The 16,507-nt window shown below is 53.5% G+C and overlaps 5 protein-coding genes across 5 annotated transcripts; 2 read left to right on the top strand and 3 right to left on the bottom strand.

Annotated features, from left to right (window-relative positions):
* Positions 1-4,670: 4,670 nt before the first annotated feature.
* On the top strand, positions 4,671-5,968 carry CKM354_000691500 (uncharacterized protein; the record flags this gene model as incomplete). The annotated part of the gene is made up of 3 exons (XM_044802250.1): positions 4,671-4,874; positions 4,930-5,898; positions 5,957-5,968. 3 exons carry the CDS (start codon positions 4,671-4,673, stop codon positions 5,966-5,968), a joined length of 1,185 nt encoding a protein of 394 aa, XP_044658185.1.
* A 1,129-nt stretch (positions 5,969-7,097) lies between these two features.
* CKM354_000691400 (uncharacterized protein) lies at positions 7,098-8,472 on the bottom strand (the record flags this gene model as incomplete). The annotated part of the gene is made up of 3 exons (XM_044802249.1): positions 7,098-7,226; positions 7,287-8,168; positions 8,224-8,472. 3 exons carry the CDS (start codon positions 8,470-8,472, stop codon positions 7,098-7,100), a joined length of 1,260 nt encoding a protein of 419 aa, XP_044658184.1.
* An 853-nt stretch (positions 8,473-9,325) lies between these two features.
* On the bottom strand, positions 9,326-10,213 carry CKM354_000691300 (uncharacterized protein; the record flags this gene model as incomplete). Its single annotated transcript, XM_044802248.1, has 2 exons — positions 9,326-9,859; positions 9,923-10,213. 2 exons carry the CDS (start codon positions 10,211-10,213, stop codon positions 9,326-9,328), a joined length of 825 nt encoding a protein of 274 aa, XP_044658183.1.
* A 301-nt stretch (positions 10,214-10,514) lies between these two features.
* CKM354_000691200 (uncharacterized protein) lies at positions 10,515-12,056 on the top strand (the record flags this gene model as incomplete). The annotated part of the gene is made up of 1 exon (XM_044802247.1): positions 10,515-12,056. The coding sequence occupies one exon, from the start codon at positions 10,515-10,517 to the stop codon at positions 12,054-12,056; it is 1,542 nt and encodes a 513-aa protein (XP_044658182.1).
* A 557-nt stretch (positions 12,057-12,613) lies between these two features.
* Positions 12,614-14,047, bottom strand: CKM354_000691100 (uncharacterized protein; the record flags this gene model as incomplete). Its single annotated transcript, XM_044802246.1, has 3 exons — positions 12,614-12,978; positions 13,080-13,366; positions 13,416-14,047. 3 exons carry the CDS (start codon positions 14,045-14,047, stop codon positions 12,614-12,616), a joined length of 1,284 nt encoding a protein of 427 aa, XP_044658181.1.
* Positions 14,048-16,507: the final 2,460 nt, after the last annotated feature.

Here is a 16,507-nt window from a genome sequence, read left to right as displayed (position 1 = left end):
GAAGCTTCGCAGCGCACGAGGTTGACGACGGACAAGACAGTGCTTTGGACTTTATCGAGAGACATAAATGCAAGTACTGTTTGTTAATTTACATCACGTTCATGGAAAACAGAAACTGCCCGTGTATGCTACTTGAACAACGAAAACACGCCCGCTATCGTACAAATCGTTCCCCATCCATGCATATATTCCAATATCCAGAACACCTCTGCGCCTGACGTTTCGACTGATGTGTCTCCCTACACTCCTCCAACCTCTGTGCCGGCCATCAAGCCCGTCTGCGGGGCTCTACCCTCTCTGTATTCGGTGAAGACGAGACCAGGCCCGTCACTCATCTGTCATTGATACAATACGACGATCCTCTTTTCTTCCCGTTATTCATTTGTATGTCCTTACAGTCACGAACGGAGAGAATCGAACTTGACTAGCATCTCGCTCCTCAGTTCGTCTTGGCTGGCTTCGATGCTGTTTCCTGCCGCTGCTTCCACCTTCGACTTCGAGATATCGTGATCGTGAGTTCCTGGTCGGGTCACTAGTGGACCTCGATGATCGAACAGCGGGAGTCTTGCTGCTCACTTCTTGTGGTCGACTTGGTGGCGTGGATTTGCGACTGTCGTCATAGTGGTACTGCTTGCGGGAAGTTTCTGGTTTCTTGGGTCTTTCAGGCAGGTTGAAGGTGCTTTTAGATGGCGATGGCGTTGAGCTCGAAGAGGGAATGTATGAGACTCGCTGATCTTTGCTCGAGCGAGGTTTGGTAGGTGGGAGATCGATGTTGTATCTAGGTCTGTAGGCTCGAGTGCTTGACATTGATGGTAATTGTCGCTTGCTCCAGCTGTCGTGGGTTCGTGCTTGCACTCAATCTATTGTGTCGATTAAGTGGGGAGTGGGTGAAGATGTGGAGAGAAATGGCAATGGCAATATCATGGACGATGGAAGTTGTTCCTGGATCGTGTTTCCTGGTGCGGAGGCTCCTCCTTACATGAGTACCAGTATGGAGAGGCAAAGCCGTGTCCCGGACTGCCGAGACCTTGGGCGTGGCAAGCGAATTTGCAATGGTGTACTGACGTTCGTATACTTTCGTTATGTAGCTGCCGCATCTTGCGTCACGCCGAGCGATCCTGCCCGCGGAAAGCTGGTTAGCTACCACACCTCTTCCCAAAATAGCCAAGACTTGTTACGACGATGAGAACAATGCATGGGTTGCACAGCATTGGCAAGGACCTGGGCTTATCAACTGTGGATATGCGACAAGAGCTCGTTGACGTAGGCACGCGCAAGCACCAGATTGCAGCAGTTCGTGCTGTGAAGATGCACGTGTGTTGTGCTGATGAGAAGCGTTCGCAGGGTCCAAGGCGGGACAATTTTTCGAGCTCGTAAGGCGAGTTAGCGTAACAGCTATGTCATGGAGGGAGTTGTGCTGAACGAGCGACGGCCATTGATAACTCGGAGTTCAGCGCCCATGGCTCCGGCTCTTCTGGTCTCGAGCAGCGTTCAATGTCTCTGGGGCGAGTCTCGTATGCCGTGATCGTGTTCGTCAGAGTAGCTTCACGTTCAACAGGCTCAGAGACGTCGCTTGCACAGGTCTCAGCGGAAATATTGCTCGCTTAGGCGCGCCGGGAAGGGCTTGCAATGATCACTCTTGAAATTGTCAGGATCGCTTCCTGCATCCGTTTCGTTCTTTCGAGCGGTGGCTGAGAAACCGGATTTGTTGAAGGCGAACCAGCGCGGATGCGAATGTTCGGCGAATGTGCTCGCATCTAAAGCCAAGCCCATGATCGTAGGACTGTCCCACCCAGCGGTTCATGCGGAAGTGGACATCAGTGTCAGCAGAATTCGTGACGCAAACACAGGCGACACGGTTGCCTTGATCAAGAGCGCCCGGATATTCGAGGTCCGAGCAGCTCTGGTTGGGCGAGGATCTTGAGCAGGCAGACGAGCAGTGCCTGTGAGCTCAAGGCCGCCGCCGCGAGTCAAGGCGGGCGAAGCGTACGTTTCTCTTCACTGGTCCGTTCACTCTGTGGTGTCGTGAGGTCAAGCGACGCAGTGGAAAGAAGAGCAAAGTCACGTCGGTGCCATTTTCGCGTCGTGCTCGAGCCATCTCGCAGGATGAGTGCCAAGCCTCAATCCATGACTTTCAACAACAGCACTTTTCCATGCCGCTCGCCATGTCCATTGCATCAACAGAGTCATCAACCGGAAGCACTCAAACTTGGTGGCCGCGTAGGACAGCTCGTCGCTGGGGTACGTCGGTCGCGCGAGCAGCATCACGGCTCCTCGAACGCCGTATGCGCGATACGAGACCCGTGCGCTCGAGTGACTGTCCTGGTGTCGAAACAAGCTTGCGGCGCCTGCGAGTGAGATCTGGCGCTCTAGTGAATACGAGCACACGCGACTGCATCTGGCTCTATTGTATTCTTCGCGGCCATATAACACCTGCTGGGTCCGCTGAAACAAGTCCGAGACTCCATGCAGCAACTGCGGCAACTTCGAATCTATCGTTCTAGCACCCGAACCATAACGGCATTGCGGCACATGGTCGCTGCTATAGCTGCACCTAGTAATCAAAATCGCTCAGCGCGCTCAATTCGTACCCGGGTCGACACGCGCAAAACACACTTCGCCAGGCCGAAAGTCATACTCTTCCAAGCGGGCATGCCAACTTGATTCGAGATCCGGAAGATGCTTGTCTAGGAGGTACCACTGGAGAACTGAGCGTCCAAGTGCATTCGCGAGTCGCGTGCCTTGACGGCCTTGCATGGACTATATCGTTCCTCAGCATGGTGCGGCACCTTGTGAGACGACAGCCGTGCCGACGCATGCCACAGGGCTCAATCCAAGCACTGCACATGTTCGAGGGAGCCAGGAGATCTCTGCGCCGCAGTGTCTGGGAAACAAAGACTACCTGACATTCACAACACAACACCTACCATTATGTGCACGGCCCTTCCGTTAGCGACTACACTACTGCTGTTCCACCTGACTCTTGCAGACTATCGAGCGTGGTATGAAAATGCTACCATAGCCAACAAGGTGCAGCATAGGCATGCATGCTGTATCACATTGGCTTTTGGAATTGCCTTCCCAAAACGTCGCGCTGACCGCATCAGTAGTCGCAGTGAACGTAGGGACGGCTGCTGACCTGCCTTTCACAGATAGCGCGCTTCGACCTTGGTATTAATTGGACCACACGGATGACACCTGAGGCGGCATTGGCACGCGACAAGCGGTTATTTGCGGCGGTTCACTATCTCTTGACCACTTTAGAGCGCGTGCTTGACGGCCTTGGACGGAAAGCAAAAGCGTTGGCGAGGCGTTTCGGTAAGGTGCAATCTGAATTGGATATTAGCTTGCATGTGGAAGACGCATAGAAGACAAAAGCAACTATCGGCTAGCTGGAAGCTCTTCTGACCATCCATACGGACCAACCAGTCAGTCGGAGCTAACAACATGATGAACGGTTTCACTACCAAGAAGAGGATAACTCTCGCGCTCGCTGACCTGTCATTTAGCACGCGCGGCAAGTTTAAGAGCCACGAGATGCAGAAAGTTGCTCTCTGGCGTGACACTGTCGCTCGGCGGCTGATGCACTGTCTCGGTCGATCAGTACCTGTTCTTATCGCAAGCGAGAGGTGCTATTCTCCTAGCGCCCAGGGATTGACAGTGTACAGCTCCAGTTGTTCGGTGTCTGTAGCTTGTGAAGAGCGATGAGTGGCTTACGGGCGGCGCTCGGCCCCCCACCAACGTGGCTGCGGCCGATCCTACCGCTTCAACGGCTGCCGCTAAAATGGCGACAGCAACCCAGCACATTGTTCCTGCGAGCACCGCATCTTGGGTTGCGCGCTTGCGAACAACAAAGTGAACTTGAGAAACAGAGTCCAGCGTGACTCGAACGCTATACTGTCATTCCATCAAGAAGCCCGTAGCGCAGGATCAGGCCAATGTCGTCGCCGGCGGCAAGCGTACGTCTGTCAAAACTTGAAGGTCGCAGCCTTACTGTACAAGCGTATTCGAACAAAGGCTTAGTTACCCCTTCAGATTAACTACAATCGGGAGGTGAGTGGCGTTCGCAGTGAACATTGGCCAGTTTCTCAGAACGCTTGTCTTGGTATAAGCTTGGCTCCTTCTCGAAATCGAAGCGATCAACCGTTGCCAAGATGATATGCCACTGGCTGGACGTGGAGATCAACAACCTCACCAGGCTGGTGAAGATCACGCAGCTCGCCGGATCACCCTCCTCCTCCAGCCCGCACCAGGAGCAGCGCGGATATTGCCCAATATGGTGAACGGTAAACAGGTCAGGCACAACTGCCACGGCCATTCTCCTGCACGATAGGACGGACGTCACTAATGCAGCCTCTGAAGCCGGAACTTTGTTGGACCCAGCGGCATACCGTACGGTTGCAGCACTTTGACTGGCGATGCGCGCAGATGAGCACCTGCAAGCGAACTAGCACGCGATGATGTGTGTTCGACTAGCCACGCTACTGCCACATTCATCGACACAGGCCTCCGAGGCATGTAGCATTCACGCTCATGCGCTGGTGGTAGGCTGGCATGTCCAAATGTCTATATAAGAGATCAACATCTTCGCCTCTGGAGTATCGATCAGCACCCAGCAACACAGCATCTCTTCTCATTCACGAGCCTCAGTAGCCTCGACATCGATCAAGATGCACTCCATCCTCAACATCCTCCTGGCTGTGCCAGCTGTCGTTGGTGTTGCCACCATCGATCGTCGCCAGAACGCAGACACCATCCAAGGCAGCTGGATCGCTCGTCTTGAGGACGGTGGCATTCTTTCCAATGTCCTTGGTGCCCTCCGAACCACCGCTCAGGTCGAGCCAAAGCACGAGTACAATATTGGTGGCTTCAAGGTACGGAATGGTGTTCTCTAACTCGCATTGGGACATCGAAATTGACGTCGCTCAGGGATTCGCTTTCGATGGTGATGACAACGTTGTCGACATGATTGCCAACCTCGCTGGTGTCCTCAGCATTGAGCCAGACAGCAAGGTCTACGCCTCTGCCCCAGTCACCCTCAACGACCGCGCTCTCGTGCAACAGAGCCCGGCCGAGTACGGCCTCGTCCGTATCTCTCGCCGCTCCACTGGAGGATCCAGCTACATCTACGATGACTCCGCTGGTGCCGGCACCACCGTCTACGTGATCGATACTGGTGTCTACACCCAGCACTCCGAGTTCGGTGGACGTGCCACCATGGGTGCCAACTTCATCTCCGGCGAGTCCGCCACTGATGGAAACGGACATGGAACTCACTGCGCTGGTACTGTCGCCGGTTCCACCTACGGTGTTGCTAAGCGCGCCAGCATCATCGGCGTCAAGGTCCTTGGTGCCAACGGCAGCGGAAGCAACTCTGGTGTCATTGCTGGTATCGACTGGGCTGTCAACAACGCTCGCAGCAATGGCCGCACTGGACGCTCTGTCATCTCCATGTCTCTCGGCGGTACCTTCTCTCAGGCTACCAACGATGCCGTCGCCAGCGCTGTCGCCAACGGTGTCTTCACTGTTGTCGCTGCCGGTAATGATGGTCGTGATGCCCGCAACACCTCCCCAGCATCTGAGCCTTCCGTCTTCACCGTTGGTGCCACCGACTCCTCCGACGTCAAGGCTAGCTTCTCCAACTTCGGCCCAGTCCTCGACATCTTCGCCCCAGGTGTGAACATCAAGTCCTCTTGGATCGGCGGCACCACTGCCACCCGCACCATCTCCGGTACCTCCATGGCCTGCCCACACGTCGCTGGTCTTGCTGCCTACATCATCGCTCTTGAGGGTCAACGCTCCCCAGCCAACCTCGCCTCCCGCCTCGTCTCCCTCTCCACCACTGGTGTTGTCCAGAACGCTGGCTCCGGCTCTCCAAACAGACTCGCATACAATGGCGTAAGTTGAAGCATGCAATCACTCAGCCGAGAATATACAGACACTAACCATCTTGCAGAACGGCGCATAAGTTCTTTCGCCCCTGAGCCAGTTTTAGAACTTCAACAAAAGCAAAAGTACCAGCCAGGCATTTAAATCTGGAGTTGATGAGATATGATGGAATGAGCATGAGCATTTGACGATGTTATAAAGAGAAGGAATTTTAGATATCAGAGTTTGCCAGCTTGCGGTGAAGAGGCTACTGTTGAGCAGGAGTGTTGCGACACTCAAGGTTACTGGGCGGGTTTCCTGGTTCCTACATACTTCCGCAAAGAGAAACTTTCGAAACCAAATATGTCTTTCTCAAGCGAACAACAGTTTTCTCTTGCCTGTCGTTGAATGGAGATACAATCGACTGGCACAGTTCTCTTCACACGACAGCGCTACAAAACAATCCTGCTCTGCTGACAATACAACAACAGGATGTTACCCAAGAAAGCTAGCCACTGCGATCTTCCTCCCCGACTAAAGCTGCTCTACTTCAAACCTGACTAGCGAGATCGTCACAAGGAATTTGTCAATCAGTTCGCTTGTGGCTCGTCGATCAGGTCCTTTCGCCTGCTGAGCAATCCTTCCGCACTCAATCCGCCGACCGAGGCGGGAATTGGATTACTGCTTTTACCAGCCGCGGTAACTGGATCATGACCGTAGGAATTCTGACGAAGAGGCTTGCAGAAGATGGCGTTATGTGGCTGTCTTGGTATTCTACGATCGAAGGCGCCCAGCCGCGCCACCTGCAACGCTCAAGCCCCAGCCGTCGGCCATTTTTTTTCAACGCCGAACGGCGAACCAAAGAATTGATGAGGGGCAGGCAACGTGGTTTTGTTGCTTTCGGACGTTTCTCGCTGACCAAGATTGTCGATGGGACGATCGTCGTTGCTGCTTTTCGTGCACGTGAATGTCTGCTGTGGTCTAATTTGGACTGTGCCGACTTTTACTCACGAGTCGAGAGGGGGAGCAGTAGCTGGACGATGTGACAGGGTAACGTTGATCAGTCTGCTTCACGACGGAATGCCTTGGATTGTTCACGCCTTTCATAAGTCAATGGGTCTTCATTTTCACTCACTAGACTTCTAAATCGTCGGGAAGGAAGTGGTATTCTAGGTATTCTTTGTCTCGATTGGATCATTCATATTTATCCCGACATGACGAGGTTTTCCTCAATTCAACGTAGACTGCACAAAAGGCTCAAAGTAGTTATCCACAGTCACCTGCGACCTCCAGTCACTCCAGTCGTGGCTCAGCAAGCCCCAGGTCTCCTCATAGTCTTGTGTTCCCGTGCGGATGTACTGCAAATCACCCGAGTCAGCAAGCATATCTCAGACGTGAGGAAAGAAATTCAAACTCACATAACTTCCACCCACAGCCCACTGAATCCAGCCTCCCGGACCACCCGGCAGGCCCGTCAGATACTCCTTAATGCACTGCGCATACGGCCTCTGATATTCCGTATCCGTCTGCTCAAACCCAAACTCAGTCAACACAACTGGTGCAATATTCTTCGCTGTCGTTGTAGAAGAAGTATCCATGGCATTGTAACCCTGGCTATAAAGGTTGAAGTTGGCGCAATTCGAGTCGCCGAGGTTGTTATTGTAGTTGTGCAACTCGAAAACAATCTTATCCGCATAGCTGAAATCCTCAATGATGAAAGCCTTTCCATCATCAGTCAATGGCAAGCCAGCCGTGACGTTCCTCAGATCGGTATCGAAGTTCAAACCAGAATAGAAGATGAGAGCATCCGGGTTCGCGGCATTCACAGCATCTGCTGTGGGGATGACATTTTCGTACCAAGAGTCCCAACCATAGTTCAAGGAAGCATCGCTTGGATCACGGAGTTCGTTTCGAAGACCTTGAGAGACATACGCGGGCCAGGCTTTGGCGTGTTCGGCCATGAAAGCGTTTCCGCGACGCCAGTTCTCCACGTTGAAGTCTTCGGAGCCGAACCAGGCGTTTCCGTCGCCGGTAGAACAGCACCATTCGGCTTTGGAGACGTGGTTGTCGAGATGGACGAGGATCTGCTGTTTGTAACATTCCGCGGCTACGGCGTCGAAAACATCGAGACGAGTGGTCGATTCGGAGAAAGAGGGATTGTTTTGAATGATCTGGTCCAGAACGATTGTGGCGTTTTCAGAGCCGATGGCGCGGACGAGAGCATTCTTAAGAGTAGAGTTGGGGTTGTTGGAGTAGACGTCATCGACCATTTCGATGGAGTAGGTGAGGCGGATGACGTTCTGCGATTGATTGTCAAAAGAGAAACTGAGGGGAGGAGGTCAGTCTTGAACTCACCATGCCCAGACTCTTGATCTTCGACACGATGGTCTCGATCGACTGGTATTGAAGTCCTTCTGGGAAGGACGCGTCATTGTGTCCTGGCCAATTCGTGCCAGCATAGACAACTTTGTCACCTTTAGTATTCACAATGTCCCTCCCGCTGGTCTTGAATGGAGCAAATGGCCAGGCATCTTGTCTCTTTGTTGGGGCAGCTGATACAGCCGCTGCCAGAGAACAAGCAAGAGTGACGAATCGAAGGAGCATCTTGACTGACGGTTTTTTGGCTCGTCCAATTCGTCGTACAATGGGTACCAAGTTATTCAAGTGTCGACAAGAAGCTGTTTATATGTCTAAACCGATCAATGCCCAAGACCCGCTCAAGACGAACTTACTGCCTTGGCGAGAGGTCCTCCACACTCGACACAATGACATACCACCGCTGCGGAGAGGGCAAAAGTGGAGGAGGTGAAGTCGGAATGCCTGCTAGCCACCTCGTAAACTACAGGCTGATGGGTTTCAGATCTGTTCTTAGAGCCTGAATTTTCCGGACCGAGGCGGACCGGGATCATGGCTGCAGAGTGTGATGTTTGTTGTGGCGCTCTTCACTCAGATCGCGGCTCGTCAGTCACGAAGACATCCCTGTCTTTCTCCAAGATCTGCGGGCGCCCGCAGACCCCGCATTGAGAGCTTGGATGAGCCGGTCATGGACCAAGACGGAGGAATGCGTTCCACGAACGGTCGGCATTGAGCATATAAGACCCGCTAGGCCAACTTGGAAGGTGTGGACCGACGTATGGAGCCAGTGCAACAGCTCGGAGGCTCAGGCGTTCTCTGTTCATAGTCAGCAATGAAATTGCATTGAACATCAAATTCTAGGTCAATGTGACAACGGCCATGTCACACAACACCAGCTCCTCGGCGTCGCGAAACCAAAGTCTTGTCGTTATCGCTCGAAGATTCTTGAAGGTATTACACTATACAGCTAACCGCCGCGCCTGCTGCAATACGTCGGACTGGGTGATACATCATCCTGATCACACATCTGCTCTTTCGACCTCGGGGTCACCCAAAGCCATAGCCGGAAGCTGCAATCCGTGGTCAAGCTCCTGCCTACTGTTCACGAGCTGTTCTTCGTTCCCTCCAAATGCCATTTCATGATCTTCTCGAATATCCCCTTCCCACCCGTCTCAATCACGTCTCCGTGACAAGGAATGATCCTGTCGAACTTCCACTCATTGATTTTCCTGATACTCTCATTGAACTCTGGGCGCGGACTTGCTAAGCCGTACCACAACAATCTCCTCTGCGCAAGTGCTTCTCCACGCGTATGCTGTAGCGCGTTGAAGATTTTGGACAGTATTCCTGTCGTTGGATCAACGCCCGATTTACTGAACTGCTCGGTAGCTGGCAAGTTAAAGAGAAGATCGGCTTCGATGAGAGTGCCCGATTTGCGGTGGTTGAAGACGAGTTCCTTGTTTCCGTGGGCGTGAATGTATTCGTAGTCGAAGTCGGCGTCGAATTCTTGCGAGATCTCGGGCTTCTTGTTTGGGTAGAAGAGTATCTCGTTGGGTTTCGGGATCTCGAAATAGGACTGTTTTTGACGCAACGCAGGCAGGGTATCGGGCATGAGGACTTTGGCTTCCGGATAGGCCTGGAGTGAGTTAGAAAGATACAACCTTGATGGCGGTAAATATCAGCCGCGTGCCATCCTCACCTTGTGCCAGCTCTCCAAGAAGATGTGGTGTTCTTGATCAAGAGCTACAATATATCCAACGTTTCCGCCGAGGTCTTGTGTTTCCTTTTTCACTGTCTCTGTCAACGCGACAGGCGAGAACACGGCCAAGCTACCAGTCGCGAGTCGAACAATTGTGCCTCTTCCACCAATCTTGATCTTGCCGAAACGCAAGAAGGGCGTGCTGCAGGTGAGAATATCGGGCGTGACCTTGCGAAGGACCATCACCTTCTCCGGGTCGGAGGGTATCAACTTGGACGCGCCGGAAGCCATATTGTGCGTGTTTGGGGTGGAGAGAGGATTCGGTGGGAGCAGTTGGAGACAGCGAGAAGGAGAGCGCACTTATCTGGGTATGTCGCCGATGGTCAAAGCGGTGGGCGACGTCAACAGCAACGGATGCTCACTAATGGTTCGTGTCTTGTGAAAGCGTGAGACCGAAGGTTATGACGCTGCATGTGAAAGACGACATTCCGGGCTCCGATCGCCGCGTCTCGCTCTCGATCCGACACTTTTGCGAACCTCCTTCACTCATCACGTAAGGCATCCACCACGCATGATTTTGGGCCACACAGCGATGCTGCCAGCGGGTCGTTCATCCAAGAGTGCGCTGTCGCAGCTGCTTGCGCTCCCGCCGACCCTGCGGAGGAGCGTCTATACCGCAGCTTTCTCGACACTGACGCCCGAGATATACGATTTGGTCTGCATCGGAGGAGGACCCGCCGGTTTATCTCTGGTCTCTGCTCTGCGCTCCAACGCTTCCACGAAGAACCTCAAGATTGCCCTGATCGATGGCCAGGAACTCAAGCCTTCATTATCCAACGACCCGAATGCCTTTTCGAATCGATGTTCTTCTCTCACACCCTCCTCAGTACGATTTCTTAGACAGAATGGAGCGTGGGAACACATCAATGCTGCGCGGACGCAGCCATATCATAGCATGGACGTCTGGGATGGAGTGAGTGGTAGCAAGATACATTTCGATCCAGTCGACAGCGCAGGGACGGGGATACTAGACACAATTGCTGTTGCAATTCCTGGAAGCAGATTACAACAAAGTCGGCGGAAGTATGAGCAGGAAGACTACAGCACTGTGGCCACAATGTGTGAGAACAATAATTTGACAACCGCTTTGCTTGGAAGGCTGCAAGAGGCCGGAGCTGTAGACATATTGGACAAGACACGCGTGGAATCAATCAACCTCGGACCTGAGCCACAGGATGAGGAGTCTCTAGACCTGTCGCAATGGCCAATTGTGAATCTGCCAGGAGAGCGGTCGATTGCTGCCAGACTGCTCGTAGGCGCTGACGGCGCAAATAGTCCAGTGCGCACATTCGCAAACATCCCAAGCCATGGATGGGATTACGGGCAACATGGTGTCGTTGCCACTTTGGACCTCGACCAATCCTTCAACGAGGTGGATCTCCGAACAGCATACCAGCGATTCCTACCCACAGGACCTATTGCCCTTCTGCCGCTGCCAGGCAAGAAAGCGAGTCTGGTCTGGTCGATAACAGCGCCTCTTGCTGCGAAACTCAAGCAGCTCTCTCCGCAAGACTTTACTGCCCTTGTCAATGCTGCATTCCGCTTGATGGTGGTGGACATCAACTATCTCATACAAAACCCAGAGACCAATCCTTCAGACGAACTGGCTTGGCGCGAGCCAAACACTGACCCGAGATCCACCGGACTGCCAGCCACATTACCACGCGTGATTGGTGTGCAAGAAGGCACAACCGCCTCTTTTCCACTTCGTATGCGCCATGCCGACACATATACTGGCCACAGGGTGGCCTTAATCGGAGACGCTGCACACACCATGCATCCACTAGCCGGTCAAGGACTCAACCTCGGCCTCGCAGATGCAGAATCGCTTGCGAACTGCATTGCCAAGGGCATAGACCATGGCATGGATATCGGCAGCTGCTGGGCTCTAGACGAGTACAACTCACAGCGCTGGGCAGCAAATAATGCCATGCTCGGCGTTGTCGACAAGCTCCAGAAGCTGTACTCTGTCGGATCTGGTCCCGTGGTCTGGGGTCGAAGTCTAGGTTTGGACCTGGTCAACAAGCTCGGCCCCCTCAAAGGCGCTCTGATGGGCGCTGCGGCTCACAGCTAATCTGCTGGGTTTCTGACCAGGTTGACAGGCAAAGGTTAGTTCAATCTCGCTTGGAAATAGATTAAATGTATCCAGACTCCGTCCAATGCCACGAAAGAGTCTCTGAGGTCGACATCACTCCGTCCGAATCTCCACAGAAACGGCGACAGAGATCGACGAACGCCCGGATGCAGGTTGTCAAACAGGGCAAACAATGCCGCCAGCTCTGTCTCGACGCAGCGGGGAATATCTTATAACGTCATCGTTACCCATTGATGAGAATAATGTCCGTGAACCACGCCGCGCTGAGCGAGCTCTGCGACTGCCAAAAGTGTGGCAGCAAATGGACAAAGTGTGTAGGCTTGTCGAAAAGGCGAAGCCGCATGAGAGCACGCGCCTTGTGAAAATGCGAACAATGGGAGTTAGAAGACATGAGCGATGGCATACGCATCTGAAGATGGCGGTATGACTTGATTAAAAGTCGAAGCAGCAGTACCACGAAAGAGCCAACTTCCAATCATTCACTCTCTATCTTTCTAACACCATGCATCGCATCCTCTCTTCCAATTCAAAGTGTTTCAAGCCACCGCAGCAGCAAGCAAAGCAAGCAGAGCCGGCGCAGCAAGTTTGGTGGCAGCCGCTGCCTCACTCGAAGAAGTGGTCTGAGTTGCACTGCTTCCAGATCTGCCCGAGCCCGTCGTGACGCTGCCGGAGCCAGAAGCACCGCTGGCACCGCTCGCGCCATTGAACTCCTGATTCAACATTGGGAGCGGTCCCGAAGCCAGCCAAGCATCTGCGGTCGTTGCTGGACACGGAGGAGGCGAGAGCGAAGGCGAGTATGCTGAGGCCGCGATACTGGATGGAGATGCCGCTGCCCACTGGGAGGACAAATTCTCAAAGTCTGGCGAGATGGGTGTTGGTGTGCCGCGGACTGTGTAGCCGCCTACGTGGAACAGGTTAGCAGATTTCCTTTCAAAACGTGATGTCGAAGAGTGTCTCGACCACTTTGTGATAAAGAAGCAGTGGCGACTAGAAATAACGTACCTGCAATGTCCGAGCCAGTTGCTGTGGGAGCCACCGATGGACCGTACGAGATAAGGCCGTAGTCGTTGGCCTCCTGGATCCACTCGTAGATGATGGAACCAGACCAGGTGTCCGACATTTCAGACCCGAATATAGCGGCTTGGTCGCCAAAAGTCCTCGGCCTCACAGTCTGACAACCAGTCTCCGAGAAGAAGATTGGGATGTTGTATTCACTCGCATTCTTCTGCAACATCGAATAGCCGCTCTGCTCGTAAGTAGAATCTCCGCACCACTCATACGCGTTCAGGCTTTGCCAATGTCAGCTTTGATCACACAACAGCAAGCAGTGCGGCTGACCTGAAAAAGTCCAAAGCCTCAGCAGGGTCGTCTCCGCAGGCCATGTAGTTTTGCAGGTTGGGTCGGAGAATGGCAATGTCTGCAGCAGAGTATCCGATGGGGATCTTGCGGTAGCCCTTCTCGTCTCTGTAGGCCTTCATGTCCCTAGCTGCGGCCTTGACGTAAGGAGCAGCGACACTATCAGCTGCAGTGGTGATCAATTCGTTGCCAACGAAGAATCCCGCGAGGTTGTCGTAAGCGTGGAAGGCGTCCATGACTTTTTGAAAAGCATCGTATTGGGTGTCGTTCCAGGTTGGGGTGCCAGGCAAGACGTATGTGTCGAAAGTGTCGAGGTCGACAAAAGCGTAGATTCCTGCGTCCGAAAAGGCTTTCATGCAGGCATCGTGGTCGGCGGACGGGTCAACGTGGTAGACGCGAATGGCATTTGCTCCAAGAGTCTTCATGAGGGCAGCGTCGAGTTGGCATTGGTCGGCTTGTGCGAGTGGATCTTCGGGAGTCAGTTGGTAGGCAATGCCCTTGATGAACCACTGGTCGCCATCGGAAGTGAAGAACTTGGCGCCTTTGGCCTCGATGGTCGGAAGTGCTGTAGCAATGGTGGCCGCCCAACAGAGCAGAACCAACAGGGCAAACATGGCCCAAGGCGGAATTCCAAGTGAACGAGCGACTGATGAACGAGTGTGGGTGCAATGGGCTGGGCCAAACTTCCAAGGAAAGGCAAAGATAAGAGAACACGGCCAGGAGGTGTCCACGAGTCCAAGCAGTGGTGGTAGTAAGAGCGAGTGTATCCAAAGAAGTCAGAGGCCGTCTCTTTCGTCCTGTAGTCCTTGGCTTGTCCGTCGTCGCCTTCCCAAGATCAAACGCGCCGGCCAAAGACACAAACGCGGCAAGGCAAGCAGGTTTTGTCCAGCAACGACGAGTCCAAGTGCAGTAGTCTCGCTACTGGCGTCGGCGCGTCTGTAGCTGCATGATAGCCGCACTTCCTGCAGGACAGAACGTCCCACGTCCCATCTCATCGCTTCGTCTCTTGCGCCTTCCTGGCGGTGTCGCGGGCGGGCGCCATGGTTTCAGCCGCAACAAACAGATGTGCCGGATGTGCAACGGGCGGAGATGGCACACGACAAACACAGTAGTTCAGACCGTGTGCAAGTATCCGCTTCCGTTGTGAGGGAGATGTTTGAAACCCTGCCAGGCGCCACAAGCGGACCGCTCGACCCACTTCTGATCTGGAGCACCACCAAAGCTCACCTCTTGTTGCTCGGATGGCATGTTCAGACTGTAGAGACCGGTGGTGAGATAGATATAATACTCGCACACCCAAGATCTTTTCAACGGTTGCACTGTGTGTTGCCAGCGCTCAGATATCAATATCCACGACATGGGTCGGTGCCACCTCCGTTCGTTGCACGAGCCGCACAGCCGGAAAAGCTTGTCGTGCTTGCTGTGCTTCGCTTCCACCTTCACCAACATCGACCATCTGCCGATGCAACCGACTGCAAGAACCCGAAGAGCGGGAATCCTGGCTCTCATGAACATGCGAGAAGCCACGACATAGCACCAAGTCACATTCGCAAATGTGTGTGCCAAGCTCAGAACACTCTGCAAGAGCACCTCGATTGAGCCCAGAAGGGACCACTTCGGATGCGCTCCCAAGCACTCATGGGACTCCGTGATGTCCTGTTGACCGTCAGGAGAAGCATGTGAAGCGGAACACTTCTGCATAGACTCGCCGATCCAAGCACGCCAGTACCTTCACGACGACCTACTCCAGATATCGATGAACTTGTCTGCTGATAAGATAACACTACACGTGGCTTTTCTCCCATTCTTCCTGTGACTGGTCACTCACGAAGGTAGTGCTGTATGTAGGAGACACTGCACATCATCAAGTCTGCGGGCAGCGCATTGCAGAGTCTCGGCCCACCAAGACTCGCTAAACAGGTAAGAATCGATACTCTGTCCGCACATCTGTCAACCTTCAGGGTGACTGCATGTGTCGATGAGGCCAACAAGATTCCTCAAGTAAGCTTCGAAAGCAAACAAGGAGAGTCCAGAGCTTCATGTGCCAACTTTTCACCCAGGATGGGTTCAGTGGCCTCAATAGTATGACTAACTCTAGGAAAATAATAATGATAGGAATATGTACTTCCGATGCGACCCATTACTCTGCCGGCATAGCGATCTATCAAGCCCAAGCATCATCCAACGATCTCGCATTCCAAGTCGAAACCATGGCATTTCTCACGCGCTTCTGGAGATCATGCAACGAGGCCAAGAAAGATGAGTTCAGGCGCAAACTCGAGCTCGCAGACCCGCAGCCTGACGATACCTGCGTCATCTGCTACGACGAAGATGAGCCCACGGTCCGCACATGCGTCTCGCCTTGCACTCACGCAGTCTGCCTCTCTTGCCTTGACAACGGCCTCCTCGCACACAACGTCAACATTTGCCCGATATGCCAGACACTCTGGTATGGCTACAGGCCTCGAAAGTCCATCGATGAGCGCATCATGGACTACTCCGACGCGCACCCAGCTGTGGAACGCGTCCTGCTTTACATCTACGACTGGGGAAACCCAACCCTGTTCATCGCGAGCCTCTTAACCACGATACTATTCTGCTTCCTTGACATACAAGAGTCACGAGGAATTATAGCCTATGCCGCCTTTTGCGCGGCAGCTTCTGGTCATGCGTGCTGGTCCGATCTCCAGAGACGTCAAAAGCTGTGGCCTATTTTTCAAGCAGTCGATAGTTGGCTGGCAAAGCGCATTTGGCGATGGCTCCTTGCTGGACTATTTGCAGCAATTGCACACACTCTGCGGAGTGTCCGCAACGGCGAGCGTGCGAGGGGCTTTGGTTTAACTCTAGAGTTGTGGGTATATGGAACCTGCATAAACTATTGCTGTCTGCAGATGATACGGCGTCGCTGGCCGAATTGCAAGTTCATCCGGTTGCTCTATCCGTCGGATGGATGAGCAATCGAGACACACGTCTCATTGTTCAAGCAGACTACTCAAAGACCTTCACTCGACCGCAAATCTGCAAGGACGTAGGAGCCGAAACGTTGCGTGTCCACTGCATCGCGGCTAGGGCTT

The sequence above is a fragment of the Cercospora kikuchii genome, assembly GCF_019650295.1.
Source record: "Cercospora kikuchii DNA, contig_00004, whole genome shotgun sequence".
NCBI lineage: Eukaryota > Fungi > Ascomycota > Dothideomycetes > Mycosphaerellales > Mycosphaerellaceae > Cercospora > Cercospora kikuchii.
This window is presented reverse-complemented; position numbering and strand designations above follow the sequence as displayed.